This window comes from Nelumbo lutea, chromosome 7, assembly GCF_056320005.1.
Source record: "Nelumbo lutea isolate HS-2025 chromosome 7, American lotus-T2T, whole genome shotgun sequence".
Taxonomy (NCBI): domain Eukaryota; kingdom Viridiplantae; phylum Streptophyta; class Magnoliopsida; order Proteales; family Nelumbonaceae; genus Nelumbo; species Nelumbo lutea.
In genome coordinates, this window is record NC_142690.1 from 29,383,820 (window position 1) to 29,402,287 (window position 18,468).

At 38.9% G+C, this 18,468-nt stretch overlaps 1 protein-coding gene across 2 annotated transcripts in view; it reads left to right on the plus strand.

Moving 5' to 3' along the window:
• The window catches only part of LOC148845919 (sister chromatid cohesion 1 protein 4-like), a 74,464-nt gene that overhangs the window by 23,255 nt on the left and 32,741 nt on the right, over window positions 1-18,468 (plus strand). For both annotated transcript variants that reach the window (XM_088954818.1, XM_088954817.1), the window contains exon 5: window positions 10,761-10,816. In XM_088954818.1, coding sequence (XP_088810944.1) covers window positions 10,761-10,816 — 56 coding nt within the window. The remainder of the gene's footprint in view (window positions 1-10,760; window positions 10,817-18,468) is intronic.

Consider the following 18,468-nt stretch of genomic DNA (forward strand, 5'->3'; position numbering starts at 1 on the left):
TGGAGGGATATACCTGATATGAAGTAGTAATAACCTCCAATGAAGGTGTTCACGCCCAAGGAAAGATCCAAAGACTGCTTCCACCGAAGATGACACGGTGCAGGATGAAACAGAATCAGCAGGATGGCTTTTCAGCAAGAACCTGATTCTTCAGCAAGAATCTGATAGAGGGCTAGTGAGTACGACTTCTGATTACCTTTTCTGCCAAAAGATAATATCAAGAACACTTCTTGATCGTTCCCACAGGTGGAGATCGAATTGGTATGGTGGCAAGAGCAGGAGAGAAGGAAACAATGTAGTCTAACTGTGTTGTCTCTCTCTGAATTCAGCAGTCAAATTGGTTTCTGTTGTGTACTAAGGGTTCGCCCTGCTCTCCTATTTATAGCCTTAAAGAGAGGTTCTCTTAATCCCATTAGGAGTTTCCTAATCCAAATCTTGTATTTGGAGCTGGATTCTCTTTAAGAGATAAGGATAATCCCTTATCTTATCTGTAGATAAATATCAGCCCTCCTAATATAATTAGGAGTTTCCTGATCCAAATCTTTATTTGGATTTAGACTCTCTGAGTGGATAGGGATAATTCCTTATCCTATCTGCTAATCTAAATCCCAGAACCGCCTTCTTTTAATTAATCTCATTTAGCCAATTCGAATTGGGCTTTAGGCCCATTAAGTCCATCTGCTCACTTAGCCTCCTAACTGTTGCCCAGTTGGTTATCCTTGTATGGCGTGGGACCCAAACATTGATCTACACATCAGCCATATGGGTTCAACCCAACCTTTGTTACAAGGCTTGGCCGAATTCACTGTTGGAGACAGTGAACCCCTGAGTCCATCACCTTGGGCTCTTAATGGGCCCAACATTTACACTAAATGGTCCCTGGGTCAAGCCACCTTATAAAAACCCAAGGACTGTGGGCAGATGCAAGATTAACCCATCAGGTATTACCCTCAATGGTCTTACACTTAACCTCTCAGCCCATAATGATCAAGCACTGCCCGACAAGAGAGGACCTCTCCCTCGACTGCAAGGTACAGTAGTGCTGCACTCTCTACTCAAATGGATCCTGAGAATTAAAACATTTTGCAAATATTTTGAAACCATAAATATATATATATATATATATATATATTATATGTATGTATATCTCTATATAAATATATTTTGCAAAACAAATTTCAACGGTTGAAATCAACTGCCAGCAGTTTTGGTTTCCATCAGAGAGAGTGCATCCCAATCATTCACTTTGTCTGACAAAGGGGCTGATCCTGTCACTATGATCACCCACTCAAATGAATTCTCGGACTGTCCCAACATACCCAGGTTTTGACCCCCTTTAAGGATCTCACTGATTGGCATATCAAAGACAACCCAATCCGACACCTAATGTAGTATCATAATTGAGTCTAGGGGTTAAGTGTAACATTCCAGTTTTGCCCATCTATCTCCAAGGTCCAAGGCAACACTGGAATTTCGGTCCGGTTCAGGGTTTCAAGAAAACCCACATTGGATGTACCTCAGGTCTCACCCTGGCAATTGAGACAAGCCACCCCAACCAACTTGGCGGCACATCAGTGTCAGCCTTGGCAGGATAAATCTCCCCAGATCTATCGAACGGCTGTGAAGATTAACTTAACACGAGTCTCATATGCGTCCAGTTTAAGGGTATTACACAAAAACACACTATAATAACATGAATCAAATATGTCTTTATTCATTTACATTAAATGTCATAATGTACATTATTTTGATTGGAGCTAAGGGCATACACTGTCAAACATACGGTGCAGCAGGCGAAATGGGTATGTTGAACATTGCATGCCTATTTCAAGGTGATATAGGGGAAAATTGGAGGTGTGGAACAAACAACCAGAAAGATCAGGCTGGTGATGGAAGAAGACCAGGACATTTTGAACCAAGTAGGGCTGAAGACATTAATGGGAATAATCCACCCCCAAGACTTCAGAATGTGCAAGGTTCAAAGGAAGGGGTAAATCGGGAGAACCAGAAGCAGAGCAGGAATACACTAGCAAGGGGTGAACCAGGGGTAGAGAGGAAAGATTGCCATGTTGACCAAATGACAGAAGTGCTTTCCAACCAACTCAGGGAGATAGATATTTACCAGCCTTTGGAACAAGACAGGGAGGCTAGAAATAGTCCTATTCCAACCTTCTAGTCAAACCCAGGTAACCAAGTGAGTTCAGTTTGTGCTACTAATGCGTTTTCTGTGTCCTTTGTTCCAGATTCCATTTTCGTTCCAAGTCTTGCAGCCCATGCATATGCAACCAACCAAGGTGGTGGGTCTTCTAAGCTTATGGAGAAGGGAACGAAGAACATTGGGGAGGTGTGGGAAGGAAGGTATAGGAATGAGAAAGTGTGGGAAATTATTGAGAGTCGTTAGTGAAGTGGAAGAAAATATGACACGGAGGAAGGATAGAGAGGAGAGAAGAGGGGAGGGATCAGTGGAGAGGAGTGTAGTTTTGGAGGGGAATATGTAGAGAGGACAGTGATGGAGGAATCTAATAAAGAGGACATGATAGCAGAATTTGTGGGGAAGTTGGGATGTAGGATGGAGGATTTGAATGTGCTGAAAGTAGATAGAAGGAAAGGGGGGAAGTAGTGGTTAGGTGAAGAAGGGATCGAAGGAAGAAGTGAGCATGAAGATACTTAGTTGGAATGTGAGGGGAATAGGAAGTGCGAGAAAAAGAGCGATGATCAAAGAGGTATTAAAGAGGTTTGGCCCACAATACTATTACAGGAGTCCAAGAGAATGGAGTTTGATAATAGATGGGCAAGGAGGGTGTGGAAAGCCAAGGGGATTAGTTGGGTGGCTGCGCTCTTGTGGGGTGCTTCAGGTGGGATAGTGACATTGTGGAAGAGGGATGTGGTGGAAGGCCTGGAGGAACTAATTGGAAAAAATACTCATTTTCCATGAAGTTTAAGTAGCAAGAGGATGGATATGTGTGGGTGCTCACAAATGTTTTTGGACCAAATGACTACAGAGAGAAAGGAATTATGGGAGGAACTGGTTGATGTCAGAGGGCTATGGGATGGGCCTTGGTTTATGCATGGGGACTTCAATGTGATCAGATTCACGAAGGAAACTAATGATACTAATCAGAGGGTGACAACTAGCATGAGGAAGTTTAATAGGTTTGTGGATGTCTTTGAACTCAAAGAGATACCTCTAGCCCATAAGACATTCACTTGGTCAAATCTCCAATCTAGTCCCATCTGCTCCAAGCTGGATAGGTTTCTGTTTTCTTTGGATTAGGAAGAACATTGGGTGAACTTAGCATCTAGAGCTCTTCCTAGAGCGACCTCTGATCATTGGCCAATAATGATATGCAAGGAGGAAAGGAGTGGAGGTCTTGCCCCTTTTAGATTTGAAAATATGTGGTTACTCCATCCTGGGTTTACCAAAAGAGTAAGGGAGTGGTGGAATGAGTGTAATCCAATGGTAGAATGGGTGGGGATGAGGTTTTACAAGAAACTGCAATATTTGAAGGCAAAGATCAAGGAGTGGAATCAATTGGAGTTTGGAAGGTTAGAAGAAAGAAAGGGAGCTCTGATGAACCAATGTGAGAGCCTTAACTCTAAAGAATAAGGGGGAGATTTTGGAGAGGCAGACAAGGAACAAAGAAGAGGTTTGAGAAAACAACTAGAGGATTGCCTACATAAGGAGGAAATAAGTCAGAGGCAAAAATCTTGATGTAAATGGTTGCAAGAGGGAGATAAAAATATCATGTTTTTTCACTCTTTGGCAATTGGAAGAAGGAGAAATTTTATTTCCAAATTGGAAGTGGATGGAGTTGAGTTAACACAACAAGAAGAGATAGCTGGGGCTTTTGTAGAACACTTTAAATTCATTCTAAGAAGGCTTGTAAGTAGAGGGATGTGGGTAGAAGAATCGGACTAGTCAGATGTAGGGGGGATAACAGGAGAAGGATGGAAAGAAGGTTTGATTTGGAAGAGATTAAGGAGGCTGTGTTTTCTATGGATAGAACAAAAGCTCCAAGGCTGGATGGGTTCACATTGACTTTTTATCAAGACTATTGGGATATCTTGAAAGATGACCTTCTGTTGGTGTTTGAGGAGTTCTATAGGAGAGGGTTATTAACCCAGGTGTGAATTCAACTTTCATAGCTTTGGTTCCAAAAAAGAAAGATGCATCCCATCCAAAGAATTTCAGGTCAATCGGTTTCGTAAATAGCTTGTACAAGATTATTGCAAAGGTATTGTCTTTGAGACTAAAGGAAGTATTGCCAGACATCATTGCACCAAACCAAGGAGCTCTTGTGAGTGGAAGACATATTACTAATCAAATCCTAATTGCTAATGAGAGTGTGGAGAATTTCAAGGAGAGAGAAGGGAGTGGTTTGTAAGTTGGATTTGGAAAAGGCTTATGACTTGGTGGATTGGGAATTTTTGAGGAAAGTTATGACCACGTTTGGTTTTGGGGCTAGATGGTGCAAATGGATTATGGGGTGTGTTTGGAATTGTCATTACTCTATGCTAATGAATGGGACAGTGGTAGATTTCTTTCTAGGTAGTTGGGGTATAAGACAAGGAGACCCCCTATCTCCCTTCTTGTTCACACTAATTGCTGATGTTTTGGGGGAGTTGATTCATATAGCAGACTCTAGGGGCCTAATTAGAGGCTGGAGAGTTGGAAGGGAGGAAACCCCCCTCACCCACTTATAGTTTGCTGATGATACGATTTTGTTATGTGAAGGAGGTAATATGGGGTTCATCAGGAACATGAAATTGGTGCTACAATTCTTTGAACAAATTTCAAATTTGAAGGTGAACTTTGGGAAAAGTTGTGTAGTGGGTGTGAATTTGGAGGAGGGAGAGATTAGGCATAGTGCATAAGTGCTAGGGTGTGAAGTCTTAGGCTGGTCATTGAATCATCTAGGGTTGCCATTAGGTGATAACCCCAAGAGAGAGAGAGCTTCTGGAACCCGGTGGTGGAAAGATTTGAAAATAGACTTGTCTCTTGGAAAAAGAATTACCTTTCTCTTGGTGGGAGGACTACATTGATTAAGACCACTCTAGCAAACTTACCCATTTATTTCCTATCAGTGATCAAAATCCCATCAAAAGTTTCTAGTAGATTGGAGAAGATGATGAGAGATTTCCTTTGGGAGCTGGGAGAGGAGAAGAGGGATTATAGGGTGAGTTGGGAGGTGGTGACCAGGAGTAAAAACTGTGGTGGTTTGGGGATTGGGAACATTAGAAAAAGGAATATGACTCTTCTGGGGAAGTGGTTGTGGAGGTTCCCATTGGAGCAGGAGAAACTATGGGCTAGAATAGTGGCAAGCATACATGGGTTGGAGCAAAATGGATGGGATGTTGGAATCCGAGCAAGGACTACAAGTGCTTCACCTTGGAAAGCCATTCATGAGTTGTTGCCAGTATTCTCCACTCTTATTAGGTATGATTTGAATTCAGGTAACACCATAAAATTTTGGGAACAAACTTGGGTGGGGAATGCCCCCCTTAAGGACCAGTTTCCTTCTTTGTATGCTCTATTTGATTTAAAAAATGAGCCAGTTTCTTCTTTCATTACCCCTTCCTCTTCTAGTTCTAGGTTTGGGTGGAATTTGGGTCTAAGAAGGGCTGTGAGGGACTCAGACCTCGACAGTATTTTGAGCCTCCTCGAACTTCTTGATTATATTTTCTTAGACTCTATTAAGGTGGACTCTAGAATCTGGACCCACACACCCATTGGCTCATTCTCATGTGCTTCTTTCTTCAAAGTCTTATGCTAGTCTACCAGTCCTGTAGCTCTCCCTTTCCCTGTTAATTAGGTTTGGTGCAGACCAATTCCTCCCAGGGTTGGTAGTTTTTGCTGGGAAGCCTATCTGGAAAGATTCAACTCTGGTGGTTTACTCCAAAAGAAGAGACCCAATACTTGTTTGTCACCTCACTGGTGTGTTCTCTGAAAAGCTGATAGCGAGACTGGTTTTCACCTACTGGTGTCTTGCCAATTCGCAAAGTCGATTTGGGAGTGGGCTGTCTCCCTCTTTGGGTGTAATTGGAACCCTCCATCAAACTTGCAAAGTCTTTTCTCCCCTTCTTTTTTTAGGTGGCGTAAGAAAAGGGGAAGGACTATGTGGAGGGGACTGAGGGCTGTAGTATGCTGGTCATTATGGGAAGAAAGAAATTCCAGGATCTTCTCAGAAGTAGAGAGGTGCTGAAAAACTGAGGGCTCTAATCCATATAAGGGTTGTACAGTGGCTGAAGTCCCTAGAGCTATTCACAGATTTTACAGTGGATGACATGTTGAGAAAGTGGGGTGAGATTGCGAACTATACCCAAATCAAAACAGTAATGAGTGTGTCTTGGACCCCCCCACCTGCTGGATTCTTAAAACTAAACTTTGATGGGTGTAGTAAGGGGAACCCTGGAAACTCAGGGGTTGGGGGTGTTTTTAGGAATGAGAATGGGGTTGTTTCTGCCTTGTTCTCAGGCCCAATTGGTGTAGGTGACTCCCTCAGAGCTGAGATCTATGCAGTGTTGGAAGGAGTCCAGAAAACTAGGGAGATGAATATAAAAAAACTCATAATTGAAGGGAGCTTGGAGGTGGTGGTAGGGTGGCTAAACAAAGACAACAATGGCTTATGGAATTACAACTATGTGAGGAGGAAATTTAAGTGGCTGGTGCGAGAGATGGAAGTTAAGATTGTTTGGGTGAAAAGATCAGCTAATTCTTTTGTTGATGGATTAGCTAAACAAGGGGTGGAGAGGGAATCAATGTTTTGGGCTTAGATGTAATTTTATTGTTTCTCTTTTTTCTTTTCTTTTCTTGGGGGCTCAAATTGTAATTGGACGATAAGAAAGTTTGTCTTCCTCTTTCTAATTATTCGTTTATTGAATTAGTGAATTTGTTATTGATCAAAAAAAAAAAAAAACTATAAAGATCAGGGTTGTACATTGGATACAAACACTTGAGCTGTTCCAAAGCTTTGTAGTGAATGATAGATAAGGGCGTGGAATGAAGTGGCAAAGTCTTCTCAAGAGAGAAAAAAGGTGGTGCTGGATTGGAAACCTCCAACAAACAAAGTGAAACTAAATTTTTAAGGGAGCTCCATGGGAAACTGGGGAATGTAGGTATTGGAGGTGTTTTCGAAGACACTTCAAGCAAGGTGATGGCTATGTATTCGAGACCTATAGGGGTTGGAGGTTCTCTTAAGGCTTTGCTGATGGCTTTATTGCAAGGCCTATGTTTTGCTTAGTAGTCTAACTTTAAGACTTTGGAAGTTGAAGGGGATTCAAAATTGGCTGTATCCTGGACTATTTCTAGACACTATGTGCCTTGGATTTATAGGAATGTCCTTGGGGAAGTAGATAGCATGTCAAAAGATTTGAATGCTACTTTTGTTCGGGTAAGGAGGACTGCAAATGTTTTGGCCGACACATTAGCAAAAAAAGGGGTCTTCAGGCAATAAATGTTTTGGGCATTATTGTAATTCTCTCCATCTCAGGCTTTGAATCATTGTCCACTATGTTGTTTGGTGGTTGTATAATCACTCTGCTATAATTTCTGTTTCACATATTAATTCAATTTTTAAATTTTCCTGCTGATAAATTGTTTTTTCTTGACACCCTAGCTAGGGGCAGCTTCAGCTGGACAACCCCATACTCAGTGGAGGGGTTCATATGCTCTTAAAGGGTTGAAGATCAAATTGGGTAAGAGCAAGGTTCAAAGTATCGATACGATATGCCTTGTATCGGGCATATAGTATTGTGATGGTTTCGGTGCACCTATTTGAAGGTGTTTTTAGGAAACTCTTTATTTTATTTAATAAATAATATAAATTATCTATAAAAATGAAAATTTGAAAAAAAAACTTAAAAAATAAAACACACAGTTCAAAGTACTAATACACCCCTGTCGATACACAGAGGTGTATTGATACTTTAAACCATGGGTAAGAGAGAAAGGTGTGTTTGGAAAGCTATTATTCATTGCTGGTGAGCCTCTTCAAAAGAGGAGGCCACATGAGTGCCTCTCCCCTCATGTGTGCCACCTTTGTTATGCATATGCTGAATCCCTACCCTACTTGTTGATCCATTGCCCTGTTGTTCTCTTTGGGAGTCTTTTTGCTCCCTCTTTGGTTGCAGATGGAACACACCTCAAGATATGTGGTGAGCTTCTTCAACCCAAACTTCCAAAGGCAGCTGACAAAAGGGGAAGAACAATGTGGAAATCAGTTAGGGCAGCTGTGGTGTGGACTATATGGGAGGAGAGAAATGCAGAATCTTAATGAGATCCAAGGAAGAACTGGTGGAATCTATAAAGATAAAAGTTGCACATTCGATAAAAACACTTGAGCTGTTCCAAAGTGGCTGATATATTGCGGGCTTGGAAGGAAGTCACATATTCCTCTAAAAAGATAGAAAAGATGGGGATGGATGGAATGAAAGTCCCCAGCTCCTAACAAATTGAAGCTGAATTTTGATGGGAACTCTATAGGATACCCATTATTGTTAGGCATTGGTGGTGTCTTTAGAGACTCAACAAGTAAAGTGGTGACATTGTATTCAGGATCTGTAGGGGTAGGTGACTTGATAAAGGATGAGCTACTAGTACTGCAGGGACTGAAACCTGTCAAATAGGCAGATTTTAAAAATTTGGAGATTGAAGGCAACTCAAAACTGGTGATCTCTTGGTCTGACAACAGGGGTAATGCTCCTTGGATATATAGATACTCCTTCAGTGAGATTGAAAGCCTAGGAAGGCAACTCAATGCTTCTTTCACATGGATCAGAAGGTCTGCAAATGGGATGACTGACCTCTTTAGCAAAACAGGGGGTTTACAGCCAACAACTTTTCTGGGCCTTGTTGTAACACATAGTGAAGGAACACCTATGTTGTCTGCTTTCTGTAATCCTGCATCTGTTTTTTTCCTCTCAATTATTAATAAAATTAATCTTTCCATGTTGATAAAAAGCTATTATTCATGCTGTTGTGTGGAATATCTGGGAAGAAAGAAATAGGAGAGTTTTTGAACACAATTTCTTGTCCTTGGAGACTCTGCAAGGTCAAGTTCTTGCTCAGAGCTCACCTTAATAGCTAGTTGATTAATAGCAAGGTCTTTACTGGCTTCTATTTGGGTGACCTGCAAAGAAATTGGCCTGAGTTGCTGACTCCCCCAGCTGATCCCCATTCCCCTGCTAATATCACTCCAAGACAGGAGAGTGAGTATATTCTAAACTTTGATGGAAGTTTCAGGAGGAATTGTGATGGCTTGTCTGAAGCTGGACTTAGTGGCCTCTTACGCAGTTCTAATGGTAACTTGGTTTGGGTGTGTAGTGGTCCTTCCAAGGCAGATGATGCTGTGGAAGCCATAGTTGTTAAGGCGACGCCTAGGCGACAAGGCGCCCTTGGAGGCTTGCCTCGCCTAATTGCCAAGCAATCTTTTATAGCATGTTGTAAAAAACTTTTATATTCTTAATTTTTTAGGTTATAATTATAAAATATACATTTTTAAACTAACATATTCATTTTGTGTGTTTATATTACTAATTTCTTTTTATTATTTTCTTATTTGTTAGTGTTCAATCAACACAAAAATTGCTAAATGCTGTATTGAACCCTCAAAGACTTCAAAACCTGAACCAATAAGTAAGGAGGAACATAAAATGTTGTCCAATCAACACATTTTCTTCTTTTTCTTCACTAATTTTGTGTGTTTATATACTAATTTCTTCTTCTTCTTCTTCTTCCACCATTTCTTTTCTTCTTTTCCTATAAGAGAAATAGGAGTTCAGCCCCTATATTTGTTGAATGTTCTTTTCTTTCTTCTTTTTCTTCTTATGAATATGTTGATTTTCTATACTTCAACATGAAGTTTATACTTATGAAAATTATGGATATTTATTAAGGAAATATGATTATGGAACCTAGGGAACTACCATAGGATACATGTTTTTACTTAAAAAAATCCATCGCCTAGGTGACTAGGCGACAAGGCACCCCCCCTGTTGCCTAGCCTCGCCTTGGCGCCTTGAGAACTATGGTGGAAGCAGAGATCCATGCCCTCCTTGAGGGCCTTAGAATTGCCAATATGCAGCACCTTAGTTTAATTGCAGTGGAAGGGGACTCTAGGAATGTCATAATTGGGTCTCTAGACAGGCTTTTAGACCTTGGAAGTTCTCCCATTTTTTGGCAGAAATTCATGAGATTTCCTCTTGCTTGCACTCTAGGATGGATTCGCAGAGAGCTAAACCAAGTTGCCGACTTTATAGCAAAATCTGGGTTAGGAAGGGACTATTTGTATAGTGATAATAGAATGCCAAGTAACTATTGGGCTTTGTCTTTTGTTTTTGGTTGGCAAGGCCTTGTACATCTCCTCATGTACATCCCTCCCTTTTATTCAATAAAGTCTGTTATCTTTCTTAAAAAAAACTCCTGATCTGATGTTGTGCATTCATCCCCTGCCCTTGACTCCTTAATACATGTATTTGTGTGTATATGAATGAGTAGTGTAAGTAAATTCTTGGGAAAGTTGTAAAATGTTGTTTTTATTATTTTATTGTAATGTTGAAAAATGACTCAGAAATTGTGTGACATTTAACTCAGGTATTTAAGGAAATGAAATTTCAACCTTTAGCAGGATCTCTAATAATTACTTAGATCAGAATTTTATGTGATCTCTAACATTGTTTTCTACAGTTTGAACAAATTTTGGTTAATTTAATTTTCCTTGTTCAATTATTAAGGGCTTTTGTTTTTGGTTGGCAACGAACAGGACCTGTTTCTAAACAAAAGTAAAGCTGCTGCAGATATGCTGAGTTTAGAGGATGAGTAAGTTCTCTTGCCTCATGCCAGAATTTAATGTGCAATTGTTTTCTAATTAGTTTGTATTGGATGGTAATACGGATGGTAATTTTTGTGTCTGTATTCAAACATTTGCCCCTTTTTTTCATTTGGAATTTGGATTTTAAAGAGAGGGTGATTGTGGACTATTATGTATGTCTCTCAAATTATGATGTTTACCCTCAGTCAACTGGTTGTTTCATAGCATTGGATTGTACAACTCAAAAATGTTTGATTCTAGGGACCATGGTTCTTCTGAGGATCAAGGAAGCCAGTGAGACTTATCAGGAATAAGAAAAAGAAGCCAGTGAGGCTCTCTATGCTTGGTAAAAAGTTTGAAGATTGTTATGGTATCATCATTGGATGTTTTGAGAGAGAAGTTCTCCTTTATCAGTATTTTTATTTTTTTATGGAAGGTCTAGGATGGTTCTTTCTTGGTTGGAGTTTTACATGTAGGACATTAGTAATGAACTATGGGGTCTATCTATTTTCGTTCATCTTTGTACAAAATTATTTGATGTCTTCTGGATTCAAATGGGTGAATGGGACCTTGCCATCTGTGCCATGCCATTCAGCTTCTAGCGATATGCACAAAATAGTGGATCTAGGTTTGTGAAGTCCCCTTACATGCTGGGTTTTTAGCAACTTTCTTTGCCATAGGTGACATGCTCTGTGTCCACGTAGATGATTACCTTAAGCATTAGTTGGTTTTAAAGCGGTTCTTTTTGTCTTCTGGTATGGGTGAAGAGAATGGAGTTGATCCTGCACTTCTTAGATTTAGATGTTAATGGTAAGATTGATACAAATAGCAGGTTACCCTAGAAGATGGTGGTCAGGATCACATGCCCAAGATGAATTTACATTCCAATCTGTATGCAAGTTATATTCTGAAGACTAGAGTGTTTGTGGTTGACAAGGGACACCTAAGTTCTTTCTAGTTTGGAGGTCCATGGTGTTGAGGCATACAGACCAAGTGTTTCAGTTGTGCATACATCTTTGGTTTTCATTTCTCTTGTATCATGGACTGTAAGATTATGCCAGGTTTCCCCTATGAAATAGATCAAGAAGAAAGAGGTATGGTCAATTTGGTATCTAACTGTATACTTCAGAGTTCAGATATTCATCTTTCATTTGATGTGTGGTAGTAAATGTTAGTAGGTAAAGAACCTTCTGTTCATATTTAAATAGCATCTAAGAAACTGTTTTCCATAGTTGATGCTAGCATAGTTTTGAAGGCGCCAAGGTGCAGATATGTGACAGATTGACAGGGAGGAGATGGTGATTAAATCAACGTATTATCAACAATTTTCCTTAATTATCAACAATTTTCCTTAATTATCAACAATTTTCCCTAGGTTCCATTAGCAACGAGCAACCATTTTCCTTAATTATCAACAATTTTCATAAGAAAAGTATAAATTTCATATTAGAATATAGAAAATCAACGTATTCATGAGAAGAAAAAGAAAGAAAGGAAATTCAGAAAATATAGGGGCTGAACCCCTAATTTTGTTATAGGAAAAGAAGGAGATGGTGATTAAACAAAACTTTAAGTTCTTTGCTTATCGGTTCAGATTCTGAAGTCTGTGAGGGTTCAAGACACTATCTAGCGATGTGTGCATTGATTAAATCTTAACAAATAAGAAAATAATAAAAACATATATAAGAAAGGAAGTTAAAAGAAAGTGAATGGAATTAAATGTAAGGTTTATGATGAGCTTTACCATAAATTCGGCACTAAAGAGGGAAAAAAAGAAATGTATAAACTAGCAAAGCTAGACAGAAAAGGGAAAAGATTTAAAACATGTTAGGTGCATTAAAAATGAAGATCAAAGAGTTATGGTAAAAGATGATAAAATCAAACAAGATGGAATAACTGTTTTGAAAAATTATTAGATGAATAACATGGAGAGGGTGCTAATGGGGGATAATTTAGCAATATTAGTAGTGTTAAAAATAATATGTACTTTCATAAAAGTTAGACCTACTGAAGTAAAAGAGATACTAAAGAATATGAAGGGTAAGCCATTGGGATTAGGACATGATGGGATTCCAGTAGAAGCATGGAGAGGTATGGGAGATGTAGGCATGTTATGGCTAACCAAGCTATTTAATAAGATAGTGAAAGAAAAGAGGATGCCTAATGTTTGGAGAAATATTGGTATGGTGCTTATAGTTAAGGACAAAGATGATATACAGAGTTGTAATAACTATCGAGGGATTAAACTTATGAACCACGCTATGAAACTTTGGGAGAGAATAGTTGAACAAAGATTACGACCTTAAAACAAGTGTATCGGCATCAATTGGCTTTATGCTAGGGAGATCAACCATGGAAGCTATATTTTTTTTGAGGTGATTGATAGAAAAGTTTAGAGGGAAGAAGAAAGATCTTCATATGCTGTTCATTGATATAGAGAAGGCATATGATAGAATTATTAGAGTTATATGGGTTTTCATTAAGGCTCAACACTTAGCTCTTATCTATTTGCATCGATCATAGATGAATTGCCTAAACATATTTAGGAGGACGTTACATTGTTTTAAATGATGAATCTAATGAAGGATTAAATGTAAAATTAAGCTTATCGACAAATACCTTGGAAACAAGAGGTTTTAAAATAAGTAGGACTAAAATAGAGTATATGACATGCAACTTTAGTAACAATTGGAGTGTAAATCAAGATACACTTAGGATTGGAGACCAAGAGATATTTCAACGTGACCATTTCTGGTACTGTGGTTTAATAATTCATAACAACGGAGAGATTGAGGACAATGTCAGCCAAAGAATTGGAGTAAGATGGGAAGAATGGAGAGGTGCATCTGGAATTTTATGAGGTAGGTGATTACCCACTTAGATTAAAAGGAAAGTTCTATAACACAGTTATAAGGCCAGCTATGTTGTAAGGACCAGAGTGTTGGGCAGTCAAGAAGCATGTCTAGAAAATGAATGTGGTCGAAGTACGGATGCTAAGATGGATGACTAGAAAAACTAGAAAGTATAGGAACTTAGGATTAGGAATGAAGTTATCAGTAGGAATCTCGGAGTGGCTCCAATAGGTGATAGAATGAGAGAGAGTAGACTAAGATTGTTTGGGCACATGCATAGAAGACCGTCAACTACACCAGTTAGACGAAGTAATTTGTTACACATTGAAGGGGCTAGAAGAGATCATGGTTGACCAAAGAGGATATGGTTAGAAGAGGATTGGTACAAGATTAATGCATAGTTTTCAAGGCGCCAAGGCGAGGCTAGGCGATAGGGGGCGCCTTGTTGCCTAGTCGCCTAGGCGATGGATTTTTTTAAGTGAAAAATACATATCCCAGGTAGTTCCCTAGGTTCCATAACCATATTTCCTTAATAACTATCCATAATTTTCCTAAAAAAATTATAAACTTCATGTTTATGTCTAGAAAATCAACATATTTATGAGAAGAAAAAGAAGAAAGAAAAGAAAATTAAAAAAATATGGGGACTGAACCCCTAGAAAAGAAGAAAAGAAAAGGTGGAAGAAGAAGAAGAAGAAGAAGAAGAAGAAGAAGAAGAAGAAGAAGAAGAAGTTAGCAATGTTTGTGTTGATTAAACCCTAACAAATAAGAAAATAATAAAAAGAAATAAGTTTATAAACACAAAAAATGAATATTTTTGTTTAATAATGTCTATTTTATAATTATACTCTCAAAAGGGTAACAATTTAAGAGTATTTTATAAGACACAATACAAAGCTGCTAGGCGACTGGGCGAGGCAAGCCTCCAAGGGCGCCTTGTCGCCTAGGTGTCGCCTTGACAACTATGGATTAATGTTGTTGACCCATATAAGTACTTCTAGAGGTGTTCTATCCTGTTGAGAATTGTTATTGGCCACCACAATCTAGTTTCTCCAAAAATCATCAAAGGAAAACTGATGAAAACAGTCCAAGGTTTGTAGCCTATCTATCACCTTGGTCGTTACACAGTTCTTGTAAACTTTTCTCCCTCTATTGAAAAATTTCTGCAATTTTCTCTTCCTTTTAAACTTCCACATTATTCTTCCTCCTTTTTTTGGCCCACACAAAGGTAGAGGAGTCAAATAACAACATATGTATCTGTGAAGGCATATTCCACTGGCACCCAAACAAAGAGAAGAACCAATCCCATAATTCAGCAACTAAAGAATAGGAAATAAAAAAAAATGATAATAATCCTCTCCACCAGATTTGCAAAGAATGCACCGGTACAGGGATAAACACAGAAAGGATCTTCACTTTTGAAAATTGTCCAAGGTGTTTGCCTACCCTAGAACACTTCCCAACAAAGAGCATTAACTTTAGAGGGAACAGGCCTACACCAGACTTCCTCGAAGGCAAACACTTGAGGTTAGGGGACTGATAAAGAGACCTGAGGAAGGAGCACACGAAAAGGAGTCCTTAGGACGAGGGTGCCAAACTCGTCTATCTGAGGTAAAGGAATCCAAACAATCAATATCAAGGCAACACAAAAGCCTAGTCACAACAGCACACTCTTCCTTTACTCTCTATGAAAATCAAAATCCCAACTCAGTCGCAAAGGAGTAACAGGAGGGGTGAGGAATTTTCAATACTACTTTTGTATGCAAGGAAATTGAGTATAAAGAGGGGAAAGGTCCTTAAGAGCAGTGTTACCAACCTGCACATCTTCCCAAAAACAAATAGAGTTCCTAGAGCACACATCATACTTGACAAACCGGTGGATCGTCTTCCAAGGATTTGGTAGAGTAGCCCAATGAGAAACACCAGCATCCTAGCCATTTTCCAGTCGACCATGGATACTTGCCACCTCCTTATGGCACAATTTTTCTCTCTCTAAAGGTCATCTCCTCAACCATTTTCCTAATAAAGCTGCATTCTTTTGAACCACATTTCCTAATCCCAACCCACCACCCTCCTTATAATTCTTTATTCTTTTTCCAAGCAGCCATTCTTCTTTTAGTCTTCTCCAAAACTGGGTTCTGGAATCTACTCTCTTTAGGATTGGTACCTAGGAGAAGACCTAAGTAGGTCAAAGGCTAAGAGGTTGTAGGGCACTCTGACAAGCTGCTAATGACTCCAAAACTCTCTCCTCCAAATTAAGACCTGTAATGCAACTTTTTTCAATACTGTGTTTAAGATTAGAGATCCTTTTAAACCTCCTTATCAGTTCCTTTAGATTGCTAACCTTTCTAATATCTCCTCCTTCATAGAAAGTTATAGTATCGTCTGCAAATTCAAGATGGGTGATTGGAGCCTCATTTCTACTTACTCTCCAACCTTTTAACAAGCCTTCCCCATCAGCTTTTGAGATTAACTTGCTAAGTGCATCCGCTACAAGAGTAAAGTGAAAAGGAGAGATTGAATTACCTTGCTGAAGTCCTCTACAAGCTAGGAAAAAGTCCTTGACCACCCCATTAACTAAAATGGAAAATTGACAAGAACTAAGACAGCCATTTACCCAACTAGACCATCTGCCCCCAAATCCATAGTTACTCAAAATCTCTAGAAGGAAAGATCAATCCACCAAATTATAGGCTTTCTCAAGATCTAATTTACACACAAAATCTTCCTACCTTGATTTTGTCATCTCTTTTATACATTCATTGGCTATCAGATGATTAATAACTTGTCTTCCTTTTATGAAGGCCCCTTGAGATTGATTGATGATAGAGGGAAGTACTATTTTTATCCTCAAGGAGAGAACCTTTGCTACTATCTTTCAAATACTTGTTACCAAACTAGTAAGTCTAAAGTCCTTTGGACGACTAGCATCATCTTCTTAGGGACTAAAGATACAATGCCTTTGATCTATCTACAGATAAAATTGCCTTTCTAATCTCTTCCACTTCAAAATTTCTCTCCAACCATCTTGCTCTTTCATCATGTAATCTAGGCCAATCAAATCAACCCCTTCTATCTTTAAATGATCAATTGAAAGCCTTCTAAAAATTGATTTAAAGTTGTCCACAAAAATTTTGGAAATCTCATCTTTACTCGACCACATTCCCATCTATATCCAATTTAGTGACCGGATTTTTCCTTCTTCCATTGGTCAAAGCATGGGCGGATTTTGTGTTTCCATCTCCTTCCTTAATCCACTAGTGCTTAGATTTCTATGCCCAACGAATCTCTTCTCTAAGTAGAACTTCCAGCTCCTTTTTTAATTTCCATATCAACTCTCTTTCTTGTTCATCAAGGCTCCCGTGATTCTCTTTCTCATCCATTTCCTCATCTGGGAAACATAGGGATGCTTTTACTCCTCTAATTTGCTAAAATGATCATTGTTTTACTCCTTTATTTTGCACCAAAGCCTTTGTAATTTTTTGTGATATCTAACACCCTTCCACTTTACCTCCCTTAATTCTTCATTCGACCATTTCTTTACTTTGTTCAAGAAATTTGGCTGTGTTACCACAGGTTCTCAACTCTAAAAGGTCTGGTCCACTCAACAAAGTTTGAGAATCTATTCTTATAGGGCAATAATCAACAGTGACTCTAGGCAAGCCTCTAGATATCAAATCTTCCCAATGGTTCTCCTAATCAAGGTTAAAGAGGAACCTATCTAATTTTGAGTAAAGAGGGATTTCTTGAAAATTAAACCAAGTCAATCTGGCTTATAGTAGGGGAGACTTTTTTAGCTCACAAAATTTTATGAATTCATTAAAGTTCCTCATGCTAGTTGTAATTGACTGTTGGGGGTTACTTGTTTCATCAGAAAATCTTATTACATTAAAGACCGTGCCTAGACATCAAGGGCCACCCCAAAAGTCCTAAATCGAATATAGCTCCCCCACATTTTGTTCCTTTCCCTATAGCTATTTGGTCCATAAATATTAGTTAAAATCCAAGTGAATCTATCATCCATGCTTCTAAATTTAATTGAGGTTGAAAACCTACCAATCAATTCCTCCATAGGCCCCACTGCTTCATTCCTCCATAAAGAAACAATTCCCCCCTGAAGCTCCCCAAGAAGGGGCTGAGGTCCAAATTACTCTTGAACTCCACAAGCTTCTAGTCCACCTTCTATCCAAGTCAGCTAATTTTGTCTCTTGTAGCAACACAATGTCCAGTAACTAATGTCAGTACCTAACTTTTAACATATTTTTGCATGAAGTGGTCACTTCCAAACTCAAATCTGTATTCTTGTGCTTGTCACCCTGTGATTTTACCATTATACCAGGCAATGGTCCCCGTCTGTTGGCTATGGTAGAAATAGAAACCATTGTTTAGAAAATTGGTCTGGACTGGCTGGTTGAAAGGGTTGAACCATGACCTGGTCGGTTCAGCCATACCTTTAAAACTGGTATTCATGAAAAACTGCCCATTTAATGTATATATTGCTTTAATACATACATATTTGAAAGAAAATGTGAGTTAAGAGACTTGAACCCTGATCATTTGTTTTAATTTATACTAATAAAAGTGTGAATGGGGAGGTATTGGCTTCTGGATTTTTTCTTTACTAAAATACCCCTCCTCTTGAATTTAGTTCATCTCAATTGAAAGGGCATAAAATGTAATTAAAAGAATACCATTAAATACATTCAATTACCTCTCATTAAGTCTCACATTTAAGTCATTAAGTAATCACATTCTCATTGAATCCAACATTTATACTTCTTTGTTTATCATCATTAAATTCCACTAAT